The sequence below is a fragment of the Xenia sp. Carnegie-2017 genome, unplaced genomic scaffold (assembly GCF_021976095.1).
Source record: "Xenia sp. Carnegie-2017 unplaced genomic scaffold, XeniaSp_v1 HiC_scaffold_16, whole genome shotgun sequence".
Classification (NCBI taxonomy): Eukaryota; Metazoa; Cnidaria; class Anthozoa; order Malacalcyonacea; family Xeniidae; genus Xenia; species Xenia sp. Carnegie-2017.
In genome coordinates this window covers 7,803,275-7,826,417 of record NW_025813469.1, presented here as the reverse complement: position 1 = coordinate 7,826,417, position 23,143 = coordinate 7,803,275, and the positions used below count along the sequence as shown (strand labels likewise).

General features: G+C 32.7%; 1 protein-coding gene across 1 annotated transcript; it reads right to left on the bottom strand.

Moving 5' to 3' along the window:
- Window positions 1-2,127: 2,127 nt before the first annotated feature.
- On the bottom strand, window positions 2,128-19,696 carry LOC124435958 (NACHT, LRR and PYD domains-containing protein 12-like). The gene is made up of 4 exons (XM_046985891.1): window positions 17,484-19,696; window positions 4,220-4,746; window positions 3,929-4,141; window positions 2,128-2,288 (listed from the first exon to the last, which is right to left on the bottom strand). The coding sequence occupies exons 1-4, from the start codon at window positions 18,665-18,667 to the stop codon at window positions 2,128-2,130; spliced, it is 2,085 nt and encodes a 694-aa protein (XP_046841847.1). The 5' UTR covers window positions 18,668-19,696.
- Window positions 19,697-23,143: the final 3,447 nt, after the last annotated feature.

The window sequence follows — 23,143 nt, the reverse complement described above, 5'->3', positions numbered from 1 at the left end:
AGAAACAGGATCTGAAAACATGTATGATAGCATATTATGTTATTTCCCAGTATTTAAGTATATTTTAGTGTTATGACACATTAGTAACAATTTGGCTTTATAATTAGGTTTGTATGATGTGTTGCATACAGAGAATTCACATCTATGATTTATGGATGCTTAGGAGAAGAAAGAAGACCATTAATAGCATGTGCATACCATGTAATAAGATCAAAATTTAATGATAAAAAGTTGGAATTTAGAGGTACAAAGAGAATGAAATAAATGAGTGATGTGAAAATTAAGTTTTCCTATTTTTTGGGCAATCTGCCACATGTTTATCACTTTTCATTGGCTTCTTGCATGTCAAACATTTTGGCTGACTTTTTTCTTTTGAAACTGCCACTTTTGAGTGATAGCTGAATGGCATACTGGTAGCTGCTGGCATGAAACAAAAACATTTTTATTATTTAAAATAATTTTCAAACCATGTTTAGCTACAACATGTTTTATAATTGTTATTAATTACCTGGAATTGAGGGGGGACATCATTAACCACAATGCATTTTCGACAGACCTGTTTTAGTAACATCTCAGGTCTGGGTTGCTTTTGCAGCATGACATTCATTGGTGGCGGGGACATTACTTCCAAAAGATTTTGTGAATTTGACAATGCATCTTTGTCTTTTATTGATAGCATCACACTCTCAAATAATTCATCCACATACTCTAAAAAGAAATTATTGTCATATTTTATACTATGAAATGATGCAAAGCAACACATTTAGCAACAACTTAGCAAATTTGGGCTTAACTCTGACATTCCTCACAGTGCCTTCACCATTTTTAAACTTTGGATACACTTCATTTATTTGGGAACTATCATCATTCTTCATCTTTACATCACGCCTTAAGTTGTTGTTAAAGTGGATGGATGCCGAATTGTCTCTAAAACAATAAAGACTTTTGGAAGTTGCAAAACAACTAACATTGTCATATAGGAAATTTTCGCCCACCTGCAATACATTCTAACATAAGAACAATGAATAATTTTTTGAGCAAAATGATTCAGGAGAAAATGGAATCCTTCTAAACAACTTGTTTAAGCAACTGGTGAAGCCTGGTGAATTGATTTCATCAGCTGTGGGTGTAACAATTTAGCACTAAGCTTATCGTGAGCAACTGAACCTTAAACATTACAACAAAGAATGATGATAAACTGTTAGGGAAGTTATCTTTAAATAATGCCTTCACAAACATTCCAATAAATATTCCCTTGGTTTATTATCAGAGCCATGAAAACAACTTAAAAACAGTGGATTATCCAAATTGGTGTGCTTGTCTACTATGTGACTCAGGAAATATTTGAACTTTGCCCAAATTACTTTGCCATCACCATCATAAGTAAAACAAACAGCCGAATACTTAGTCGGTGTCCATTGAGCGCGTTTTCTTGCAACAAAATTCACTCAGATTTTACGTCTTCCCTTCGATTCAGGACGCTCATCACCGTAAAATGGTATACGGTGAAGTAAATTCCTTCCGCAGAATTTTCTCGGTTTGAACAGCCGAAAACTGCACATATATCAGGCATTTTCATGCAGAGCCGTAGTAGATAAAGTAGAAATTATAGCAAAAATCGCACTTCACAAAACTTCCTGTCCTTATGTTACGTCACATACTTCTCGATTCAGGCTCTCATCAGCAAATTGAACGCGCAGCAATTTTTCTCCATTATTGCACATTTTCAGAAAAGAAACGCATTTATCTCATAAACGAAGCCATCAATTAGAAAATTGTAAAAAACTTTTACAATGATTTTTTTACCTCAATCAGAAAATTCGAAAAAAAATTGTGAGATATGCACTTTAAGTTTTAACCATTATTCTTACCACTAAGGAAAAAATTTCTTTCTAAAATACTGTTTGTTGATGCTTTGTTTCCATATTGGAGAAAGGGTTTTAATAAAGGGTGATCTTGGTCAAATAAGTCACTTAATCCTTTGATTTTCGTTAGTTCTATGCCATCTTTTGCCAGTGTCTTTGCCACTTCCTTTCTCAACGCTCTTAGGGTTCTTTTAACAATGCCAGTTGTACGTACCTTGAACCACACTATCAAGTGATGTTTGAGTGAGAAAGTTCTTTTCCTTTAGCGTCTGTAGATGAGAGCGTTTGCACGTTTCATCTTATTCCTTTCATCTCCATTCTGAGTGTCAACTATTTCTTCATCTTCATGCACAACTCTTCCATCTCGATTCACTTCTTCAATGCCGTGTGTTAATTGCTCTACTGGCTTCTTAATATTAATATCTCTGTGAGTACGATAAAACATATAAACGTTTAAATTACAAACTTTCAAGCAGGAAGTTACATACAAGTGGCTTGCTTGCCTACAGGCTATTTCGTTATACTTATTTAAATGTTTATGTTTACAATAATCCTTATTTTTCTCAGGAGTTAGTTTTTCAGTGTTTACTCAAACGCTTGTTGCCAAAATATTGTTTTATTTCGATTTTAAGGAGCAAATATGTCATTAACAATGCATACATTGTCTACATAGGTATATAAAGTATTTTGATTTTCTATTCATAATACAGTGTTTTTCAAGTGTAAAGAAAGAGTAAAAAGAACTATTAGGCACATACTCCACCGAGTTCTATCAAACCTCTCAAAGTGAACAAGAAAACATTTTACAAACATGTAACGATACTCCCGGGTTCAAACCATTTACTTTAAATGGAAATTACTATTTATTACACATCGCAAATATATTTTTCAGAAGACTATTTCAAAAAATTCTTTACATATTTGATAAATATATGTAAGAAATGGAAAATTCTTTTTCTCATATCTCTTAACCATTACATTTAAATTTTAAACAAAAGATACCATCAAAGTGATGCATGACATTATGGGATTATTTTTTCATATGTAAATAAAATAAAACATGATTTAATAGGACTCTTTAAAAATTATTAACATTTTCATATTTTCGTTAAATATACGTTTAAAGAGAAAGAAAACATTTCTTGATTTTTATTAGGATGTGCTACAAATAATAAAAATAATATAGCCCAATGTTAAAAACTAATATTTTTAGACATTTTATATACTTATAGAAAGAAGAATTAAGCCAGTAGGAAATAAAATAGAATAAAATATGTACCGTGTGTCCAAGTGAACTTTATAAGAAAACAAACTGTGTGCAAAATTTTCGTTAACGCGAGAGAAAAATTACCCAAACAATAAAAATATTAAGCATATTGAAATGGTAAATAATAATTTATAAAAAATTAGTTTTGAAAAAAAATATTTGTTTTTAATTATCTTGGTATTCAAACTGTAGAAAACGTTTTAATAAACATCGTTTATTGCTACAAACTTTAGAAATAAAATTACATTTTCGTATGTTTACAATTAACGCAGTAATACATAATCAAGGTTAATTTTTATAAACCAGGTACGGCAATACACAACTGTAAATGCACAAAACGTTTTATTCAAGTCATTCAAGTCATAAACAGACAAAAGCTCGCCGATTATTTGCCACATGTAAGAATCAGGTCTTACCTCTCGGAGAATTATTTGCTTAGTGTTCAATACCCAAATTCTAACTCAACAACCGATATTCAAATCAGTTCATTGCAATTCTCAGTTTTAATGGCTTTGTACAAAGATATTTAGCCTTTTCAACACCAATAAATTGTTATCATTGATATATTTTATAGAATTTTGTAAAATTCGAATTTTTTAAAGTCCAATAAAATTTTTACTATTTTTATCATGTATCATGCAAAGAGAAAAATCACTTGTAGGAAATATAACTAACACTAAAAATCACTTCTTTGAATATAAATTCTCACTTTATAATTTGTTACTAAAATATTTAGCACCTTGAAAACCTATACAGTTACTATAATTATTCAATTCAGTTAGCTTACAATTCTCACTTTTCGATGCTTCACTAAGATATATAGCACCTTGAACTCCTATACTGTTACTATCGATACTCAATTCAGTAAGCTTACAATTTTCACTTTTCAAAGCTTCACTAAGATATTTAGCACCTTCATTACCTATTTTGTTATAATCAAGATACAATTTAGTAAGTTCACAATTCTCGCTTTTCAATGCTTCACTAAGATATTTAGCACCTTCATGACCTATATTGTTACGAAACATTACCAACTTAGTAAGTTTACAATTCTTACTTTTCAATGCTTCACTAAGATATTTAGCACCTTCATCACCTATAATGGTACCGCTAATATACAATTTAGTAAGTTTACAACTCTCACTCTTTAAAGCTTCACTAAGATATTTAGCACCTTGAACACCTATAAAGCTAGCAACAAATTTCAACTTAGTTAGTTTACAATTCTTACTCTTTAAAGCTTCGCTAAGATGCTTACAAAAAAGATTGCCAAAGATGCAATAAATAAACTCTAAATTAATCAAAATTTCCGCTCTCTCATTTAACAAATAGTTTTTCATTGGAAGACAGCTATGATTATCAAGAAACGTGCATCGGCGAAAAAAAAGATTTGCCATGTATTCGCTTTCAGAAAGAAATGCGAACAATGCGTTTGAATCATTAGGCGTAAAAATAAAGTCGTCAATTTTCAATTTTTGTGAAAAATCCTTTAACTCTGTGCCAGCTGATCTCATGACATCTTTGTCCTGCAACTCGTATAAGCACTTTACTCCAAGAAAACCAAGGAATTTATTCCCGTCTTTATAAAATAAATTTGAAATCCAGTTTTTAAACCTACAAAATCAAAATACATAACTTATTTGTAAGGGTATATGTAATGTTTCATGACAGAAATTTGATTGGCTAGTGCAATAATTCAAGACCCATTTTAAATGTCGACTCACGTTACATCTGTTGAATGCATTAAAGTCAATAGAAATGATAGATAAAATTCTCAATTTTCTTTTGTAAAATTCAGCGTTTAAAACTGTCCTACAATGATGACGTATAGCATTTGTATGTTTGACCCAGAACTATTCTGGGTCCGTCTAGCAAGAATCCTTTGGTAATCAAACTAAGGATTAAAGTAGCCAGCAAAGTTTCAGAAAACAAATTTGTTAAACATGGAACATATTATACGTGCCTGTTATGTTAAAATTAAATTATCAGTCTCTTTGTTTAAACTCATCGACACCAATTACTCGAATTTTTCTCCTTAAATATAAGAAGCTCCTTGCTTCAATGAAACTAATCTTGACTTAAATGTTAAAATTTACCATTATAGCTATAACGCTCTCTTATTATATTTATAGTTAATTTCCTAGCAATTGTAATTAGATAGTGTTCCATGGTGACCTGTTTATATATGTCTAACTTGGGTACTCTATGGTTAACAGACGAGAATCCGTAATTAAAATTTTGACAATAGTTGTAGCATATGTTTGGTTTTCCTCAGTTGGTGTTGATTGTTGTTTCCATGACAATGTGACGAATTGTTTTATGTAGTATGAAAAAATATCTTCGTTTTTTTCGTAAAAATCGCTTTGAAAATGTGTTTTGTTAACACGATAGCAAGACTTCGAACTGTCCGACAGTAAATAAATTAAAAAACACCGAATTATCAATTGCACTTTTTTGTTCTTACGCGTTATGATTGTATTTTAATCCATGTTTATTGTAAACATAATGAGGAATAATCAACGAAATTTAGCCCCTTTTTCTTGATTAATTTTGCTAGGAATAATGCTGAAAAAATTAGTTTTGTTGCATCTTGGTCCGGCCAATACGGAGTTATGTTACATTAGCTATATGAAGAAGTGCTCGTTCCTTAAGATCAATTCTGCAAGAACTGATGCACGGTCAGTTTTTAAAAACAAACCATAGAACTCAAGTAACATTAACCGTAATGGATCAAGAGGAAAATCAATTGAAAAGGAACTTGTAAAAGCAGAGGAAGAAAAATAGTCATTAGTTGACATTGATGGAAGTCAAGTTGAAAATAGCAAAGTTGATAACAAAAAAAAACACTTCCTAGAAAACCATGATTGCAAAAACGATAGAAAACAAAATAAGTTTGTCCCTTACACGTCTCTCAAGATGCCCAAGAGAAAACAGAAACAGTAAAACCTTGTATAATAACAGTCTAAAAGTATGAAATACCCTTTATGAAGCAAAAAAGGAACCTTTAATTTAGAAATGTCAACGGAGTTCAAAAATAATGGCGACGCGCCAAATTCCTATTCAAACATCTCAGTCACCAAGGATGATTGACTTTGCAAAATTGGTCAATATTACCATTTGCATATTGCCAACTGGTAATTGTCTCAAATTTTGTCGTTTGTTCACATTTCAAACGTCATGTTTTTCAAATAGAACGTCCGGTTTCAACTGGTAAACGTTACATTTTTGGAAATCGGGGATTTCTAAAATTGTAACAGCTCTTTCATATGTTAAATGGTCAAGTATCAAACTTTGCAAATGGCCTAAGATATACGAATGTAATTTTCAGTTGCTACAGCATTTTATCAATGTATAAATGTCAATGACATGACGAAAACCTGTACAAATTGTTCCTCAAATTTAAACATTCCTGAACAAACGTTGCATTTCTACTTTAAAAGCGGTGTTTTGCCTGGCAAACGTAACGTTTGAAACGCGAACAAACGCAAAAAATTTAGAACGCTTACCAATCGAATGCAAATGGTAATGTAATGGTGAAAAAAACCAAACAAACTATGATGTAAGCCAGAAACTGGTAGACATTTTCAACCAATGATAATCGTTCAAATTGGAAGAAACCATATTAATACAAACGATCGACCCAAAGAAAAGCTCGCTGCGCCAAAGTATAAATCCCTGAAATTTGGTAATCACTGAATCATCTGATTTGCTGCTTGTATCCCAAAAAATGGGAGTTTTCAGATGGAACTTGTCAAAGTTGGAGTTGCAATTACTTAATCAAACATTGCGTTGATGACATTGTCAGATTGCAATCTGAGGATTCGATTTGAGATACTGCAAAGCTAAACAAAGACTTTGAAAGTTAGAGACCTATATCAACAGTGCCTTAACACCACTTGGCGATATGTATATTGAGTTGTTGACTCGCTATCTTGAGCTTGTCAACCCAAATTTAAATAAGGAATGTTGTTCCTTATGTTTTCCTAAAATACCCGCTTAACGGAGTTCTTGTTATGAGAAGATTTACAGGCTCACATTCAAAGTATTAAAGTAATAAAATTATTTTTAGAAGTATGAATTTGGAAAATAGCATGTGAGAAATTGCAATGTTTGATCATGTTTGCTGACTGGTTTATTCAAGCGGACAGTGGCGTAACAGGGGAGTGTCCGAGTGTCAAGTGACCGGGTGGCTTGAACAACCCAAACCAGTATTATTATATAAATAAAGTTAATAAATAAAAACATATATGAGAAATAAATAGCAATACTATTATACTACATCTTAGCAATTTTAGTATCTTGCTGTTGAAATATGAACATTTTTGTTGAGGAGTCTTTACAGGCGTATTTTCAACAAAATAGCATGCACTTGGGGTATATTCGTGCACAAAAAATGTAACGTATTTTATGTATCTTTCCATTTGATTAAAGTTACATTCAATTTTATAAAATTTTCATATATGATATAAAGGATCCGTGAAATGTTACTTGCTTTTTGAAATCTCATTCATGCTCTCGCAAGCTATTTAAAACGCAGTCTCTGCTTCTCTCCCTTTTTTTTGATTTTCTGCGTTTCCTCGGTTAAGAAAGTGCTGTGGATGCTAAAGTATCTATTCTAGCATAAGTATATGAGATTTTCTGCAAATACACAGTCTACCACTCATTTAAATTTTGATGATGTAACAAAAAGATATATTTAGCAACAATCTGATCTTCTAATAAAAAGCATACCGTAAATTTACGTGAAATTGTTTTATGTGAATTCAAGAAGTAGAAAAAATATTAAATTAGTTCGTACATTTTATTCAACCTATTTTCAAGTGGAAATACTAGGGGGGACCAATGGCTGATTGACAGAAAGCCCTCCGTGGTTATGTTACGTCATTAAACTCACTCTCCTCACGAAACAATACAATACTTTATTGACAGATGCATACACTCAAGGATGTTGCAATTATTGGTGATCAAAAATAGGCGGCAGAGGGGTGTTATTGGACTGTTCTATAATCTACTCTCTATATGAATTAGTTAAAAATGCTGACTGTCTTTTTTGCGCTTAGAGGACTTAAATTAGGATTGCCAAGAAAATGTGAGTGTGTGTATTAAAAAAGATATAATGCTGAAGTCAGACATTCACAATATTTCATGAAATTTGGAATTAGTGCATACAGGATGATATGTTTGTATATGTATATATAGCAATAAATCACACACTGGGCAATGAGAATGCAACGGTAGATAAAGGGTCAAGCAAGCTACTTAAAGAAATTGAATGGGGTATAGTTTATAAATAAAATCTCATATGAACAAGGCAAGATATGTTAAATATAGAATCCAGTTATTTATCTATTTGCTTCTCAATTTCATTAATTTGTGCAAAACCTTTCATTTTTTATCAACTGGATCCAGAGAATAAAGGTGTTAACGCGTTTAAAGTTTTTGGAAAACTGTAAGGATTATCATTCATAATTTGCATTATTGTAAAGCTAGCGCTTTTTCCGATTGTCCTTTATAAATACAGGCTGACAAAAAGCTAAAGACACGCAATAATATTGATTCAACTTTGAGTGATCTGTTCTGTATTCTGTATAGTAAAAAATGACGTTACATGTTTGAAGAAGTGGTTGTTAACATGATACAATATAACATAAAGTATTTCATTTGTTAAAGTTAATGTTAACTCAGTTAATTAGATACAGATCAGTGGACACGTGACAACCGAACGATTTTACATACATCCTGTATATATATATTTAGTTGTTCTTAGTAGAAAGGATTATTGTGAAATCAATATTAACCTTAGAATAAAGTTCATAATGTAACAGGTTATGGCCAGGGGCGGATCTAGGATTTTTCAAACGTCAGTCATAAAACGTCGGAGGTACTCCGCACCGGGGGGGGTCTGAGGCATTCTCCCCTGAGAAATTTTGAATTTCAGAACCTCTAAAATGCCATTTTCAGCGTTTTAGAGCAATACAAGATGTATTTTGTGGGCATCGTTTTTGCGTAAAACAACACATTTTGCTTACGTTTTTTCAAAAAAATGAAGTGAACAATACTTGAATGTTTTGCCAAATATTTAGGCTCATTATCATGCCAAATATATGGCTCATTAGCATGTCTAGGAACGTAAAATTTATTTTACAATAATTCTATTCAAAACAGATATAGTCTTTAAAATTTCTACCAAGTTGTCAGGCATAGACCCCATAGAGACCCCATTCAAACCTCTATGTAATAAGTTAAGTTAGAAATTTGGTACTACAAGTGACAGTTCATAAATATAGAAAAGCTCAGACTTCAAACCATGCAAGTTTATTGTAACCCTTTACCCATCTCCACATCAGTGCCAGCAAATTCACTTTTGAGAAAAACTCAAAATTTTTTCTGCCAAAGACTAAGCAAAAATTATCAGAGTGGAAATTTGCTGTTAAGGACAGCTTAATGCCATAAATGTTTATTAGGCATTTCACTCGACTATTATCTTCCATAAGTATATGCAAGGTGTGCTATATAGCAATCACTAGTAGCATTGTATTTGCAAATACAAACAGAATGTAACCAACATGTCTTTAATTATATAATTACATGAATGTTAAAATTGGTTCATGTGTCATGCTTACTGGTTATGATAAATATCTTTTCATATGATCAAAGCTCGTTTAAATGTAAATCTGAAATAACTTAGTTTAGAAATTATAATGATCATCAGAAAAATTACCTAGTGATCATGAAAATTACTTTGCTGTTTTGCCAAATTTCAAGCTTTATCTGCATACATAGGAAGACATTTTTACTTTATAGAAAATGCTTTTCATTTCTCAATAGCCCTTTGGAATTTATGGCAAACAATCTGTTATGAGCCGTAGATTAACACACCTTTACACCTCTACATGAGGTGTTCAGTTAGAAAAGGGAGACAATATGTGACATGGGACAACATTTCATGTATGTGAAATACTCAGGTTTAATACCATTCCAGTCAAATTGTCAAATAAAAAGCTTCATGGATCAGAAGACTCAAAATCACAGGTTATAGTAAACAGCTTCTCATGTAATCAATGTTAGTTTTCTCAAATCTTAAACAATATGTAGTATAACTGTCCAATGATTGAATGATCAATGATCATAAACTGAAAAGCCCTAAACATTTGTTTATGATAAAGTAAATAATAGTATGGCGCCTTATGGCTACAGATTTTTTGTCCATTGAAATATATTTGCAGGAATGTAGGATTTCGCTGCCATACAACAGCCACGATTCCCCAAGCACTAAAGAAATCATAACGAAAAGTCCTTCGGCAACAACAATTATAGAAGCATCAATCTGCTTACCATACGCCATATTGACATAAATTGCATCACATACTCGCATAAATTGACTTTGATATATTACATTCATGCATACACTTCACTTGTCCTTTACTTACGATTTTGGATGTGAATTTCTGCTGATAAAACTCTAAACAATGATGGCTTGCTTTTGAACATCAATGACTGAAATGTCGCTCGCGAGATCGTCTTTGCCAAGATTTACAATTCATCCATAAATTTTTCGCTCTCTTGAAAAAATTCCCAGTTTGGAAAGCAGGATTCATGTCAATATATGAATTTGTAAAAGATTTCCATAAATTCTATCTGATTGTTGTTTAGTTTCTATCATTTTTAGAAAATTACTATGAAACGATCAAACATTCAATTCAGACAGTGAGCTTGACTATGTTAGTTCAGTTGGCTATCAGCCGAAATCGGTCAGACCAATCACAGTAAGACAAAAATTCAAACGAACCAATTACACGATAGCAAGTGGACTCCCTTATAGGTCCGGCCACCCCGCTTATTCGTCGAGATTATTCCAGATCGTCCACTGATCTGGCTATTGACCAATGAAATAAGCGTTTTTTGCGTTCATAGACTCTTTTATCAGTCGAACCAGTCAAGCCACCCCGCTTATCAGTCGGTTATTCCAGGTCAATTAAAATTCAACTGATCTGGTTACCAACGAGATATTCATTGGATTAGTCATCAGTTTTCAATAATGAATAAAGCTGGATTTTTATCACGAAGTAAATGCGATAATAAAGTAAGAATAATTAATGATTTTTTAATTAATATGAATAGCTAATTTTTGAATTTCAATCATCAGTCGCGCGACCGATTAGACATACTCTAGATCCGCCCCTGGTTATAGCCCAGTACTAGCCAAGAAACAGAAATAGTACAGGACCGTATTTATGGTTAGTCTATTAATAAACTGGAAAAGCATCAGGCAAAAACAAAGCAACAATCAAGCAAAAAGGAACTTGTTATGTTTGTGGACTCCCTGGTCGTTTTGCCAAGCAATGTAGTAAAAGAAGTTCAGCTTTCTGTTCAAAGTGCAAGAAAAAGGGAAATCTATCAAGAGCATGTAGGAGCCAGAGTAAAACCGAAGAACCTTCGACAAGAGGACCAAATTCATTCTCATCATACTCTCAATGTATGAACAGTCGCACTGGAATAAATAATGACAGTAGAAGATTGAATTATATCATCATTGATACCGGTTGCACAGATCACATCATTTCTAAGAAGGAACTATTCGACAACTTAAAACCATGCAATACTAAAAATGTTAAGAATCCAAAGGGAAAATTTATACCTATCGAAGGTATTGGTGACGTACCAGTAAAGCTTCTATTGAAAGATGGAGAAGAAATAGAGATGGTACTGCGAAATGTCCTTTATGTGCCAAATTATGAAGTAAATCTACTCTCTGTCAACCGAGCTTTCAAATTTGAACATAAGCTCGTATTCAAAGAGAGTGAAGCAAAGTTGATGTAAAATCATGGTCCAGAAATCGCCCTAAGCAAAGATGCAGGTTTATTTTATCTGGAGATCATATTCCAAAGCTCCAGTTCCTGTAATTCCATTACAAGCAACCAGAATAAAAGAGAAATCAAAGGAGATTTTCAACTGTGGCATCAACGCCTCAGACATTTGAACAAAGATGATGTCAAGCGCACTGTTAACTGCGAAGACAAATTAAAGGAAGTTTGTGAAACAATCGCACTTGGAAAGCAATCATGCAAACCTGTACCTAAAGAAGCTCAAAATAAGTCCCAGAAACCACGCGAACTGGTATACACAGATATTCTTGGTCCATTTGAAGTGCCTAGCCTCAGTGGATGCAGATATACAATTACCTTTGTGGACGAATACTCGAATTATGCATTCGTTAAATTCATGAGCAAGAAAGCACAAGCATTCGAAAAATTTCAAGAGCACGTAGCAGAATCAGGATTACCTCGAAAATTGAGAAGCGATAATGGAGCAGATAAACAAAATTCTGTTCAAAAATCCAACGAATTCTTAAGATAGTTTCCTTAAAAAAAGAAATTGGCGCACAATCTGAGCTCATCCGTACATGTAAAGTTGTATTCAGTGGAGCCGATTTAAAAAGAAGTTACAACTTCAAACTGATAAAGAAGCTTTATTTATTAAAATGCTAGTTCAAAAAATACCAATTGCTCTTAAACAATCAATTAAAGATGAACTAGATAGGTTAATTAAATTAGACGTTGTGGCAAGAGTAGAGGTCCCGACACACTGGATTTCATGTATGGTAGCTGTGCAAAAGAAATATGGCAGTATTCGTTGATGCAATGACCCAAAGCCATTAAGTAAAGCATTGAAACGTAATCACTATTGTCATCCAGGGGATCTTCAACCTAACTTAGCAAAGTCTAATTAAGGTATTGGATGCAAAGAATGGGTTTTGGCACATACAATTGGATAATGAAATTACCTATCTAAGCACATTTGCAACACCATGGAGCCCTTACAGAGTGAAACGACTGACAATTGGCATTTCTCCGGCTCCCAAAGAATTCCAACGCTATATGAACAAAGCCCTGGAAGGATTGGAAGGAATTAGAGCTATTTGTGACGATATACTGGTTTGTGGCGTAGGCGAATCCCATGAGCAAACACTGGACGATCATGATAATAAGCTAGTTAGTCTATTGGAAAGATGAAGAAGTCCTGGAATAAAGCTAAACGCAAAGAAGTTTTTGTTTCATCGAGTAAGTTGTATATGTCTTTTTATTACCTCAGATGGAAGGACTCAGTCACGAGTCTGAAAAGCTTGAAGCAATCCAGAAGATGCCTATGCCAACTGATAGGTACGACTCCACCTAGGTATGATCAACCATCTTCAAAGGTTCGCACCTAACTTATCTTCAGTCACATCATTTTTAAGAGAGCTTCTTAAAGAGCAGAACAAAATTCACAGGAGAAAAGACGTTGATAGGAATTCTTTCATTGTTACCCAGAAAATTTTTTTAACAACTCCAATTTTGAAGTACTTTGATCCTGATCACGATCTTGACTTGCAGGGTGATGCCTCTGAGAAGGTTTTGGGAGCTTGTCTAATGCAAGCTGGGCAACCTATCGCAGATGCATCGAGGTCATTAAGCCCAACTGAGCAACAGTACGCTCAGATTTAGAATGAAATTTTGGCGATTGTATTTGGAACAGAAAAGTTTGAACAGTATATCTATGGGAACGATTAAAGGTTGAAACTGATCAAAGCCAATTGAGATTATTATGAAGAATCTTCTAAATGCATGAAAGAGATTAAAACGAATGATACTTAGATTGCAGAAGTATCAAGTAGAAGCTACGTACATGAAGGGATCACAGATGTATTTAGCTGATACTTAAGTCGTGCATATGTAGAGGAGATCGTAAGATTCAGAGTTTTGATCACGAAATGTTGTCAATTGGAAACAGTATCAAAGAAGATATAGAGTCTAATGATATGGTTAATAACCTTGCAATCTCTGAAGAATCATTGACAATGATTAAACAAGCTAGAGTATCAGATAATGATTTGGAGAAGCTAAAAACGTTTGTCAGACTAGGATGGCCAGAGGTAAGAGATCAAAAAACAGGGCGGATTTAGGTATATCAAATCAGTCACGCGACATATGTTTACAGTTGAAAAATTACTTATCAAATTTAATGATTACAATTTTTTTTTAATCATTAAATTTTCGTTCTGTAATCGTTTGGATTTCATCGTCAAACTTCTGTTTTATGTATGAAAACTTATACAAATACCACCTTAGTGAACAGATCAGTAGATAAAAACATATCTAGTATTATAGTAACTGGCTGACTGATAAGTGGGGTGGCTCGACTGGTTCGGCCAATAACGGAGTTCAAGAATGCATAATTAAGCCATTCCATTGGTCAATAGCCCGATCAGTGCACGATCTGGAATAATCTCGACCGATAAGCGAGGTGGCCGGACCAATAAGGGAGTCCAGTTGCTATCGTGCAATTGGTTCGTTTAAATTTTTGTCTTACTGTGATTGGTTTAACCGATTTCGACTGATAGCCAACTGAACTAGCATAGTCAAGCTGTCTGAATTGAATGTCACTGTCACTGTCTGAATTGAATGTTTGATCGTTTCATAGTAATTTTCTAAAGCATGATAGAAACTAAACTACAATCAGATGGAATTTATGGAAATCTTTTACAAATTCATATATTGACATGAATGCTGCTGTACAAAATGTGAATTTTTCAAGAGGGTGAAAAATTTATGGATGAATTTTAAATGCTTGGCAAAGGCTTTTTATTGCTTGGCCAAGGCTTTTTATTGGTAAAAATGAGCTGCTCCAATGTAGCTCATTGATTTGTAAATAAGGTTGTATGTATAAAAGTAAGAAATAGAATCTCTTGCGTTTTCGTCCATTCTAAATTATAATTATCGAATTGTTTGAGGTGTAGTTATAAAGGTACAATTACGAAAATGACGGAGAAACTTACTTGTAAGAACGCTGCAATATTATATAGTGCAACATGGTACTGCTAAACTTACTATGTAAAGTAATTATAACCAAGCAGTTAAATAATCATTCATGATGTTTGTTTATGATTGATAATCAATAATAGCGTAATAGACCTTAATAGACTGCATGATATATACACATTATAAATTTGAACTGTTTTAAAAATAGTTTTAAAAATAGCAAATACCATAGTGAATGGTAAAAGTAATATAATAAGTTGATAGTTCTTAAAAGAACTGTTTTAAGTAAAGAGTATTAACCCAATAAGAATGTAGTACCCTATATAGTTCGTGAATGTTACCCTATATAGTTCGCGTAACTATAAGAATAAACGGCATTTTTTAATGATTCTAAAATTGTTGTCTGAATAAGAATCAGCACAATGGGAGTTACTCAAGAGATGTTTACCTATCGTGGAGTCACATGAAACTAAATTACTTTTCTTACAATCACGTTTTGGTTGTTGTCTTGAGAAGACAGTTCCATTTCTTATTAAAGTTGCTACATGTTGTTTGATCCTTTCACCCAACCTTTGAGATGTTCAATCTACATAGCGAGCATCACACTCACATTTATATTCAAAAATTACATTGCTTAAAAGTTGTGCCGGTAGAGACTCTTTTGGGGTGGGTGAAAGATTAGTTCTTTTCGAAGTATAAAGATAATATTGCTCGCAAAAAAACAAATTCTTCGTAATATTCTTAGTTTCCCTTTCACTATCATCAGAAGCCTTACCCATCCATGGAAGTTTAATAAACACAGGGCACTTAGCTGGTCCAAAAGGCCTTTTCTGCTCATTTTTTGATGACGAGAAAAGTTTATTATGCATTTTTATCACATTTTTTCTCATCTACAATGTAATGGTGGCCGTTAAATTCCCGTTAAGCGCAAAGCAAACTGCGCGACAAGCTTATGTCAAAGGTTACCAACGCAAGTTGCCCTTTTATGTTTTCTCTATTCTATGCTCTCTTTCAAATATTTAGATTTTCACACTGAGTAATCATTGATGTTCTTGAAGCTGAGCCATGGAAAGCAAGGGCAAAACTAGAATATTAAGTGTGGGTGGTGGTGGGGAATATTCATATATTCAGCTGTGCCCTGCTGATTTTTTTAAATTATAGTCGCTAACAAAACAAATCAGTCAAAAAAATATGAATATATGATTGTACACCTCTCACTTAACATTCTATTTTCGCTCATAATGGAGAGAAAGCTTTTTTTAGCAGAAAAATTGAAAGACCATATATGTGCAATAACTTTAGGAAAAATTAAGTGATTTGGAGATTTTGTGGGATCGTCAGTTATTTTGGAAGGCCTAAAATCATATTCTTATTTATTAAAGTATGTGATCTTTGGCTTTGCAAATAAATTTACCAATCAAAATATAAATTAAAATGCAAACCAAAACTGCAAACCATCTGGCTACGCGCGCAAATTTAAAAAAACTTTAAAAGTTCTTTTGGCAATTTTTTATATACATATAGCTTTGGTAGTCTTTAGCAAACAGACAAGAATTCTTAATTAACATTATGGCAATAACTACAGCATATTGCAAAATAGTTTTGAGAATTTGTTTTCATTTTAGTTCTTCTCGTGCATCTAGTGTTGATTACTGTTGATGGTGTGATAAATTGTTGTATGTAGCTAGTATGAAAAAATATCTCGTTTTCTTTTGTAAAAATTGCTTTCACAATGTATTTTGTAAATACGTTAGCAACATTTCAGACCCATTTAGACAAAATCAAAACTCCACACTTATATGATTTGGTTCAAATGTAAGAACTATTAACTAACTTCTTTATATTAACTGCCAAATATCATAAACTAGCTTTGCACTCTTGCTTTCATTTTAGTTCTTCCTAGTTTGTCTTGAACTTTGTTTAGAGAATGAAAAGATAATATGCTGTATGTAGTGTTCAGAAAAGTTATCACTCCTTTGCAAAAATGCATTGAGAACGAATTTCATATGTATATGTCTCCAAAATATAGTTGTACGTCCCCTGTTTTGTATTAATATTATTGCCATTTTTATTGTCGTTATGAATTTTAAAGTATGGTGTTCATAAAAATGCTCAACAATTTAAATAAACAATTTTAAGCTTTGTATCGCGAATGCTCCTCGCGCTATAAATTAAGTAAAAGGCCTTAGCCCTTATACTTTCTTTAGATTGCGGCGTCAATTATAACAGCGTTAGATTCAAAGAGCAAATTTTATAAATAAAGGCAGAAACTTTGTTTTGAAACAAACAGACGCTTATGCAACTCAATGACATTATCAAAACTGAAGCAACACTTTGCAGAAGAGCATGAAGTTATGTCTTGTATAAATATATGCAAGCTTTATATAAAACTGCTGCGATTTCTTATAACAAACCAGCAAAAACTCTGTGCTTATGTAGTAGACAAAGTTAGTGTTCCCGCAGTTCCTGTCCAGCAGGACTTAATACTGAGTAAACGAAACTCATCGAAGATAATAACCTAAGCTTTACCAGAAACAAAAATAAAGACCCTACCGTTGTTCAACCTCTTCTACTGTTTTAGTATCTCTAATAAAGCCAGATCTCTTCATATCTCCAACTAAACCAGCAACAAACTGTATCACCAAATGCCATTTAGGGTCACGTTTATTCTCATCCAAAAACAGTGGAATATTGTCCCAATCCTCTACAACACATTGCGCAGCCAGAAACTCTTGAATAGTCAAATGAAGGAAACAGTACTGTAAGCGTTTTGCGTCTGGTATACGGTGAAATATACCACAATTTGCTACTTCATGAAAAGCACTATTACTTCTTTTTTCAAAAATCAAATTTCCTTCGGTAATTCCACTAACTGCAATATCTTTTATTTTGTCAATATCTTTTTTAAGCTCGGGTGGCAAAGGAATTATAAGATAATCATTTGCTCTTAATATTTTACCTGATGTGCAAAGTGGATGATGCTTCCACAGCAAGACTTTGATTGCTCTGTTAAATAACTCAGTGATGGTCTTTGGGATATCTTCAGCCTTACATGTCAAGCATTCTTTTAGGGTCAGACAAACAATGTAACTATTCACAGGAATATAACACAAACTTTTAAGTTCAAGAGAAGTATCAATGTGCTCATAAATGTTTTTGGCTGTATTTTTGTCTTTACCACAAAACTTGTCGACGTATTCTTTAATCTGATCTTCAAAAAAGCCCAAGATTTCCACAGTCCTGTCAAACTTTGAACATCCATATGCATGTTCAGCTGTGGGTCGTGATGTTACAAGAACAATGGCATCAGACAGCGTTTCACCTTCAACTAACTTTTTTATTAGTTTAAATACAGGCCTCTTTGTTTCATGGAACTCTGAATAATTTAAAAATAATTCATCCAATCCGTCGATTATAATGACAGTTTGTTTTGGATAAGTGATCATGAATTCGTAAACTTGAGAATAATGTTCATCTTTTAATCCATCACTCCGATATAACATTTCTTTGAGAGTATTGTCACAAGTTTCAAGATCACGACATTTCACTAAAATAACAAGTTTATCTTGCCAAAATTCATCTCGATTATTTTTCCATTCGTATATAAGTTTTTTAGTCAGCATAGTTTTACCAATTCCCGGCCTTCCAATGACTAAAATAGATCTTGGATACGACGTGCTCTGTTCACCAAGGATTGGCTTGAAAATTTCAGTTACTCTTGTTAGTTTTTGCATCATTTCTCATTTCAAGGTAAGAATGAAAGATTTCATGCCGATTAAAGGTTTCTGGGTAAGCATTCTTTAATTGTCTCTCTGCTTGTAGTATGACGTTGACATAAATATTATCAAAATTTCGCCACTCTTTGATCTCATCACCAAAGTTGTCGTGCATTAGAAACACACTTTTGGAATAAAGATCGTTTTTATTTTCCTCCAACCATTTTGCACTTTTGCTCTTATTTTCTTCAAAAAATTTTTTAGGTTTTTGAAGCAGTACAAAATTCAAGTAAACTCTACAAAATTTATCCTCTTTTTTAAAATGATTATCAATCCAAGCCTTATACGTCAAATAAAACAGCTCCAATACTGTTAGTGTTATTACAATGAAGTCGACATATAAAATAGCTTTAATTAAGATTTCACTTTTATCGCCGTTGGGATTTTCACAATCAATTGTAGAAATGGTGTGATTTAACAAGAAAATTTCTTTCATAGTTGGACGTCTTTTACAGGTGTATTCGACGGGAAACTTGGCAGAGAAAAGTAATCCAACAAAGACAGACAACATGATGAAGCGAACCACCAAATGAGCGATGTAAATGTAAAATGAAGAAAAATTAAATGCAACGTTATCAGATTGATGAATTTCTTCGTTATATTCCACATGTAGAGGTTGACTTTGTTCGTCACTGTTTTCTATTGGACTGTCATTATCATTATGTTCAATTCGACGCTTTACATAATATCCATAGACGATACTCCAAAATAAGACAATAGCAAAATTTAAAACTACCATGAGAAAAACAACATATTTAAAAGTTAAACCATCTTTGTATTGTCTGAAACATTTAGATTCAATGTTTTTTAAAAGAGAACTTTCCTTCGTCTTTGATATAATCTCATTATGACAATCAAATGAAGTATCACCATATAAATTTAATGAAATACCAGAAGCAATAAAGCCAAATAAACCAAAGACAATAAGTATTATTCTTCCAAACCAGTTAAAACTGCTCCATGGTATGTATTCAAGACACTTTTCCATTTGTATACCTAAAAAATGTATTAAATCGTCACATTAAATTGAATTCAAAACAAGACGCTAGCATTGGCGTTCGGTATCGTAGCCAGCTTGCACATTTACTTCCGCTATGAAAATTCTGAAAGATTACCATCATTCATTCCTTTAGAAATCTACTGATCTTACAGTCAGTGAGCACTAGCGTTTGTACAGACTAATATTTGCATTGCGGAAGTTAAACGTTTGGCTGGCCATGCTACGGCTGGCGTTACTCACAGCTCTAGGTACAAAGTCGCATGAGAAATTCTAGTATTGTATATACCTCATGTAATAATCTACATCGTGTCTAAAAGACTATCTTGCATTAAGATATGCAGGAATTTTAGTAGACACATCTGATAGTTATAGCATTAAGTTTTGCTTTGTAATTAAATAAAGTGTACAATTATTTTCTTTCGCTGTTGCGTATAACAATGTAGAACATTATAGGGGAAGGATATTCATGTACGTGTGCTCTACAATAATAAATTCTTTTACAAAGGTAGCTACGACTCTGCGTTGACAACATAATCAACCTTACGTAACTGTGCCTCAGGCTACTGATATTGGGTTAAATATGAAATAATTTGCTATTTGTTTATGTAATAGCATGGTTTCGAGTGCAATTTGGCATAAACATGCACGAGTGAGTTTTTCAAAGACTGCCATGCTCTTAACCAATCAGAATTAAGAAATTTTTTCATGTATATTGTTACTGGAGGAAAAGGCATTAGCGTTTTGCTTATAATTTATGCATCCCATATGATTCTATTTACATTTAAAACAAATGAATGAACAAGAATAGGTCACAAAAGCTCCATATGATGCACTTTCACGTAAATTATTATTGCGCATTTGACTTCAGTTTAGCTCAGCTTAACTCAATTAACATCTCTCAAAATAATAAAGCTCATTTAGTAAATGGTTTTCGGTAATATTTTAGAACCAGACTTAAATCAAATTAATTATGTTATTTATATCAAAAGGGCAGGAAAATGGACGGTATTTCGTTCATCTGGACTATTTAATAAAAAGGTCGTGTGATAAATTTTTAAAACAGCTCACATTAGGCAACAGCAACAAATGAAAAACTAATTGTGCAAACGGAACCTTGAATGTTCTCTAACATTAGTTGCAAATCATTTGCTCGGTTTTCCATTTGCAAATTTTTGCACGAAAAGCAATAACTTTTGACTTAAAAAATTTCGTGCAACTGTGTATATTTGTTTTCTACGTGTAAAAATTAACTCACGAAATGAAAAAAATCAATGCAAAATTGCTGAATCAAACAGTAAATAGATTACTACTTCGGAAAACGTGTTATGATTCTCATTCCTGCAAAGACGACCAAAACGACAACGGAAACACAACTATGGTTTTTGTACGTCGTTTGTATGTTGTGACGTTTAGGAAAAGGAGAATTTCATCTGCTTGTGAGACAGCTTATTTTATCTGCCCTTGAGAGAGAGTAAAGTACCGCAAGCTATTACAACAAATTGACTTTTGTGACAATGCAAATTGTAAAATAGAAATGCAAAACTTCGTATTAAATTCGATTTTTTCAAAGAAACAAACCTCAATGGCAAACGTATAATTTAGATTTGCTGTTTGCCGTAAATGCTAAGCTAAAACTCTCTATTTGCGCAATTACAAACAACAATAACAAAAATATATATATTATTTAAATATAATGCCCAATTTGACACGAGTTACAAGAAATCAAGATTTGAGCATAGTTGAGAGAAGAGCAAGTCTTAAGCCTGAAAGAATGAGACGCCAAACTATACAAGTTGATGGAGAACGTTTAGTCAGAGATACCGAGATGAAACTCCGAATGAGAGTTTTATCTCCCCCTAAGAATCAGAGAGTTTGCTTAATTCGCAGTCAGGGACTTGTTCTATTTTGCATATGTTTTATTTTTTGTTGTAATAAACATTCACACGAATTTTTGAAAAATTTATCAAAGGAAAAACAAAAAAGTCTTCAATAAAGTCATCGCGGACAGGCGTTTATGTAAAAGAATCCACCGGACATGAGCACAATATGCACATTTAAATTGTCAATAGTTCCCTACTTCCTAACTGAATGTAGCCTCTTCAAAACTATTGGCAGCAAATTTTGTGAAGATAACCAATGGAAACGAAAGGTAATTGCAACATTAATAAAATTAGTAAAATTCTTGTAATAAGCCGTACTTATCTATAGCAAATATAAAACGATTTACATAGTATTTTTAACTTGCTTTGTTTAAATACTCTATAAACCATATTAAATTGAATAGGCACATAACTGTCCAAAAACCACTTTTTACTAACATAATTTAATAAAGCAAACACGCTAAATAAGCAAATGCAAACAAAAAAAGCATTTGGCAGAGTTCGTCATAAGAACAAACCAAAAAAAAACACAATTGCAACATTATTAAAATTAGTAAATTTCCACATTGAGAAACCATACATTTAACGAGCATTACAAGTTTACAGCAATAATAAGCTAAATTGCTGACAGTATTTCCATACATTAAAAACGACTCAAATAAGTTACCTATATAGAGTATAGTGTCATGATTTCTAACAAACAATTCAACATCCTTAAAATAACAACCCATCATCACAAACATACCTTGTTTTGTTTTATCTTAGCAAATCGTTGTTGCTGTTTGTATTTTTAACTTCTTTCAATTGATATTCAACAATACCGTCATGAGTTCCTACAGGTAATCTAAAATAAAATGATTTTATAGTATCAGGCACGATCAAAATTTATTCAAAGTTTATTAAATGACTTATTATATGGCGAACAATTACATTATGATGAGAATTATAAATCGCAAACGCGCATAACGATTCTGTGAATTTTGTTTGACAAACCTTTTACTGGTTCACAGTCCAATCTTTCGTATTTTCTGATATAAGGCAAGGGCAAGTTATAAGCGTCACACATATCCTTTACGTTGATATGTGGCCAGTGGCAAATTATTTTGTGCCACGGAATTTAAATCATTTAAAGAATACATTGTAATGCAAAGCAAAGATACGGTTTATGAATTTTATTGTTTTTTATAATTTATATGTTTGATCTTAATTAAAGCATGTTGATTGATAGATAAAAAATCTAAAATCTAATGCATTATCATAAAGTATATGCTTAGTGCTTACTATAGGATTATCTTTACATTCTCTGCAGTGTGTATATACATACTCATGTATTTATGTAGTCGACTGCAAAACAAGAGGGATTTGATTCAACATTTGCATATCAGTATGAAACAAACACTATTTTGAATATGCTCTTTTCACTCTTTGTTGAGGACTTTGACTTCGAGCATATTTATTTTTCATTCATTGTGCCATATATTTTGAATGCACTTAAAACTGATCAAAACAACTATATAAATAGTTTAAAATCCAAAAAATAAGTCATATTTTTTTATG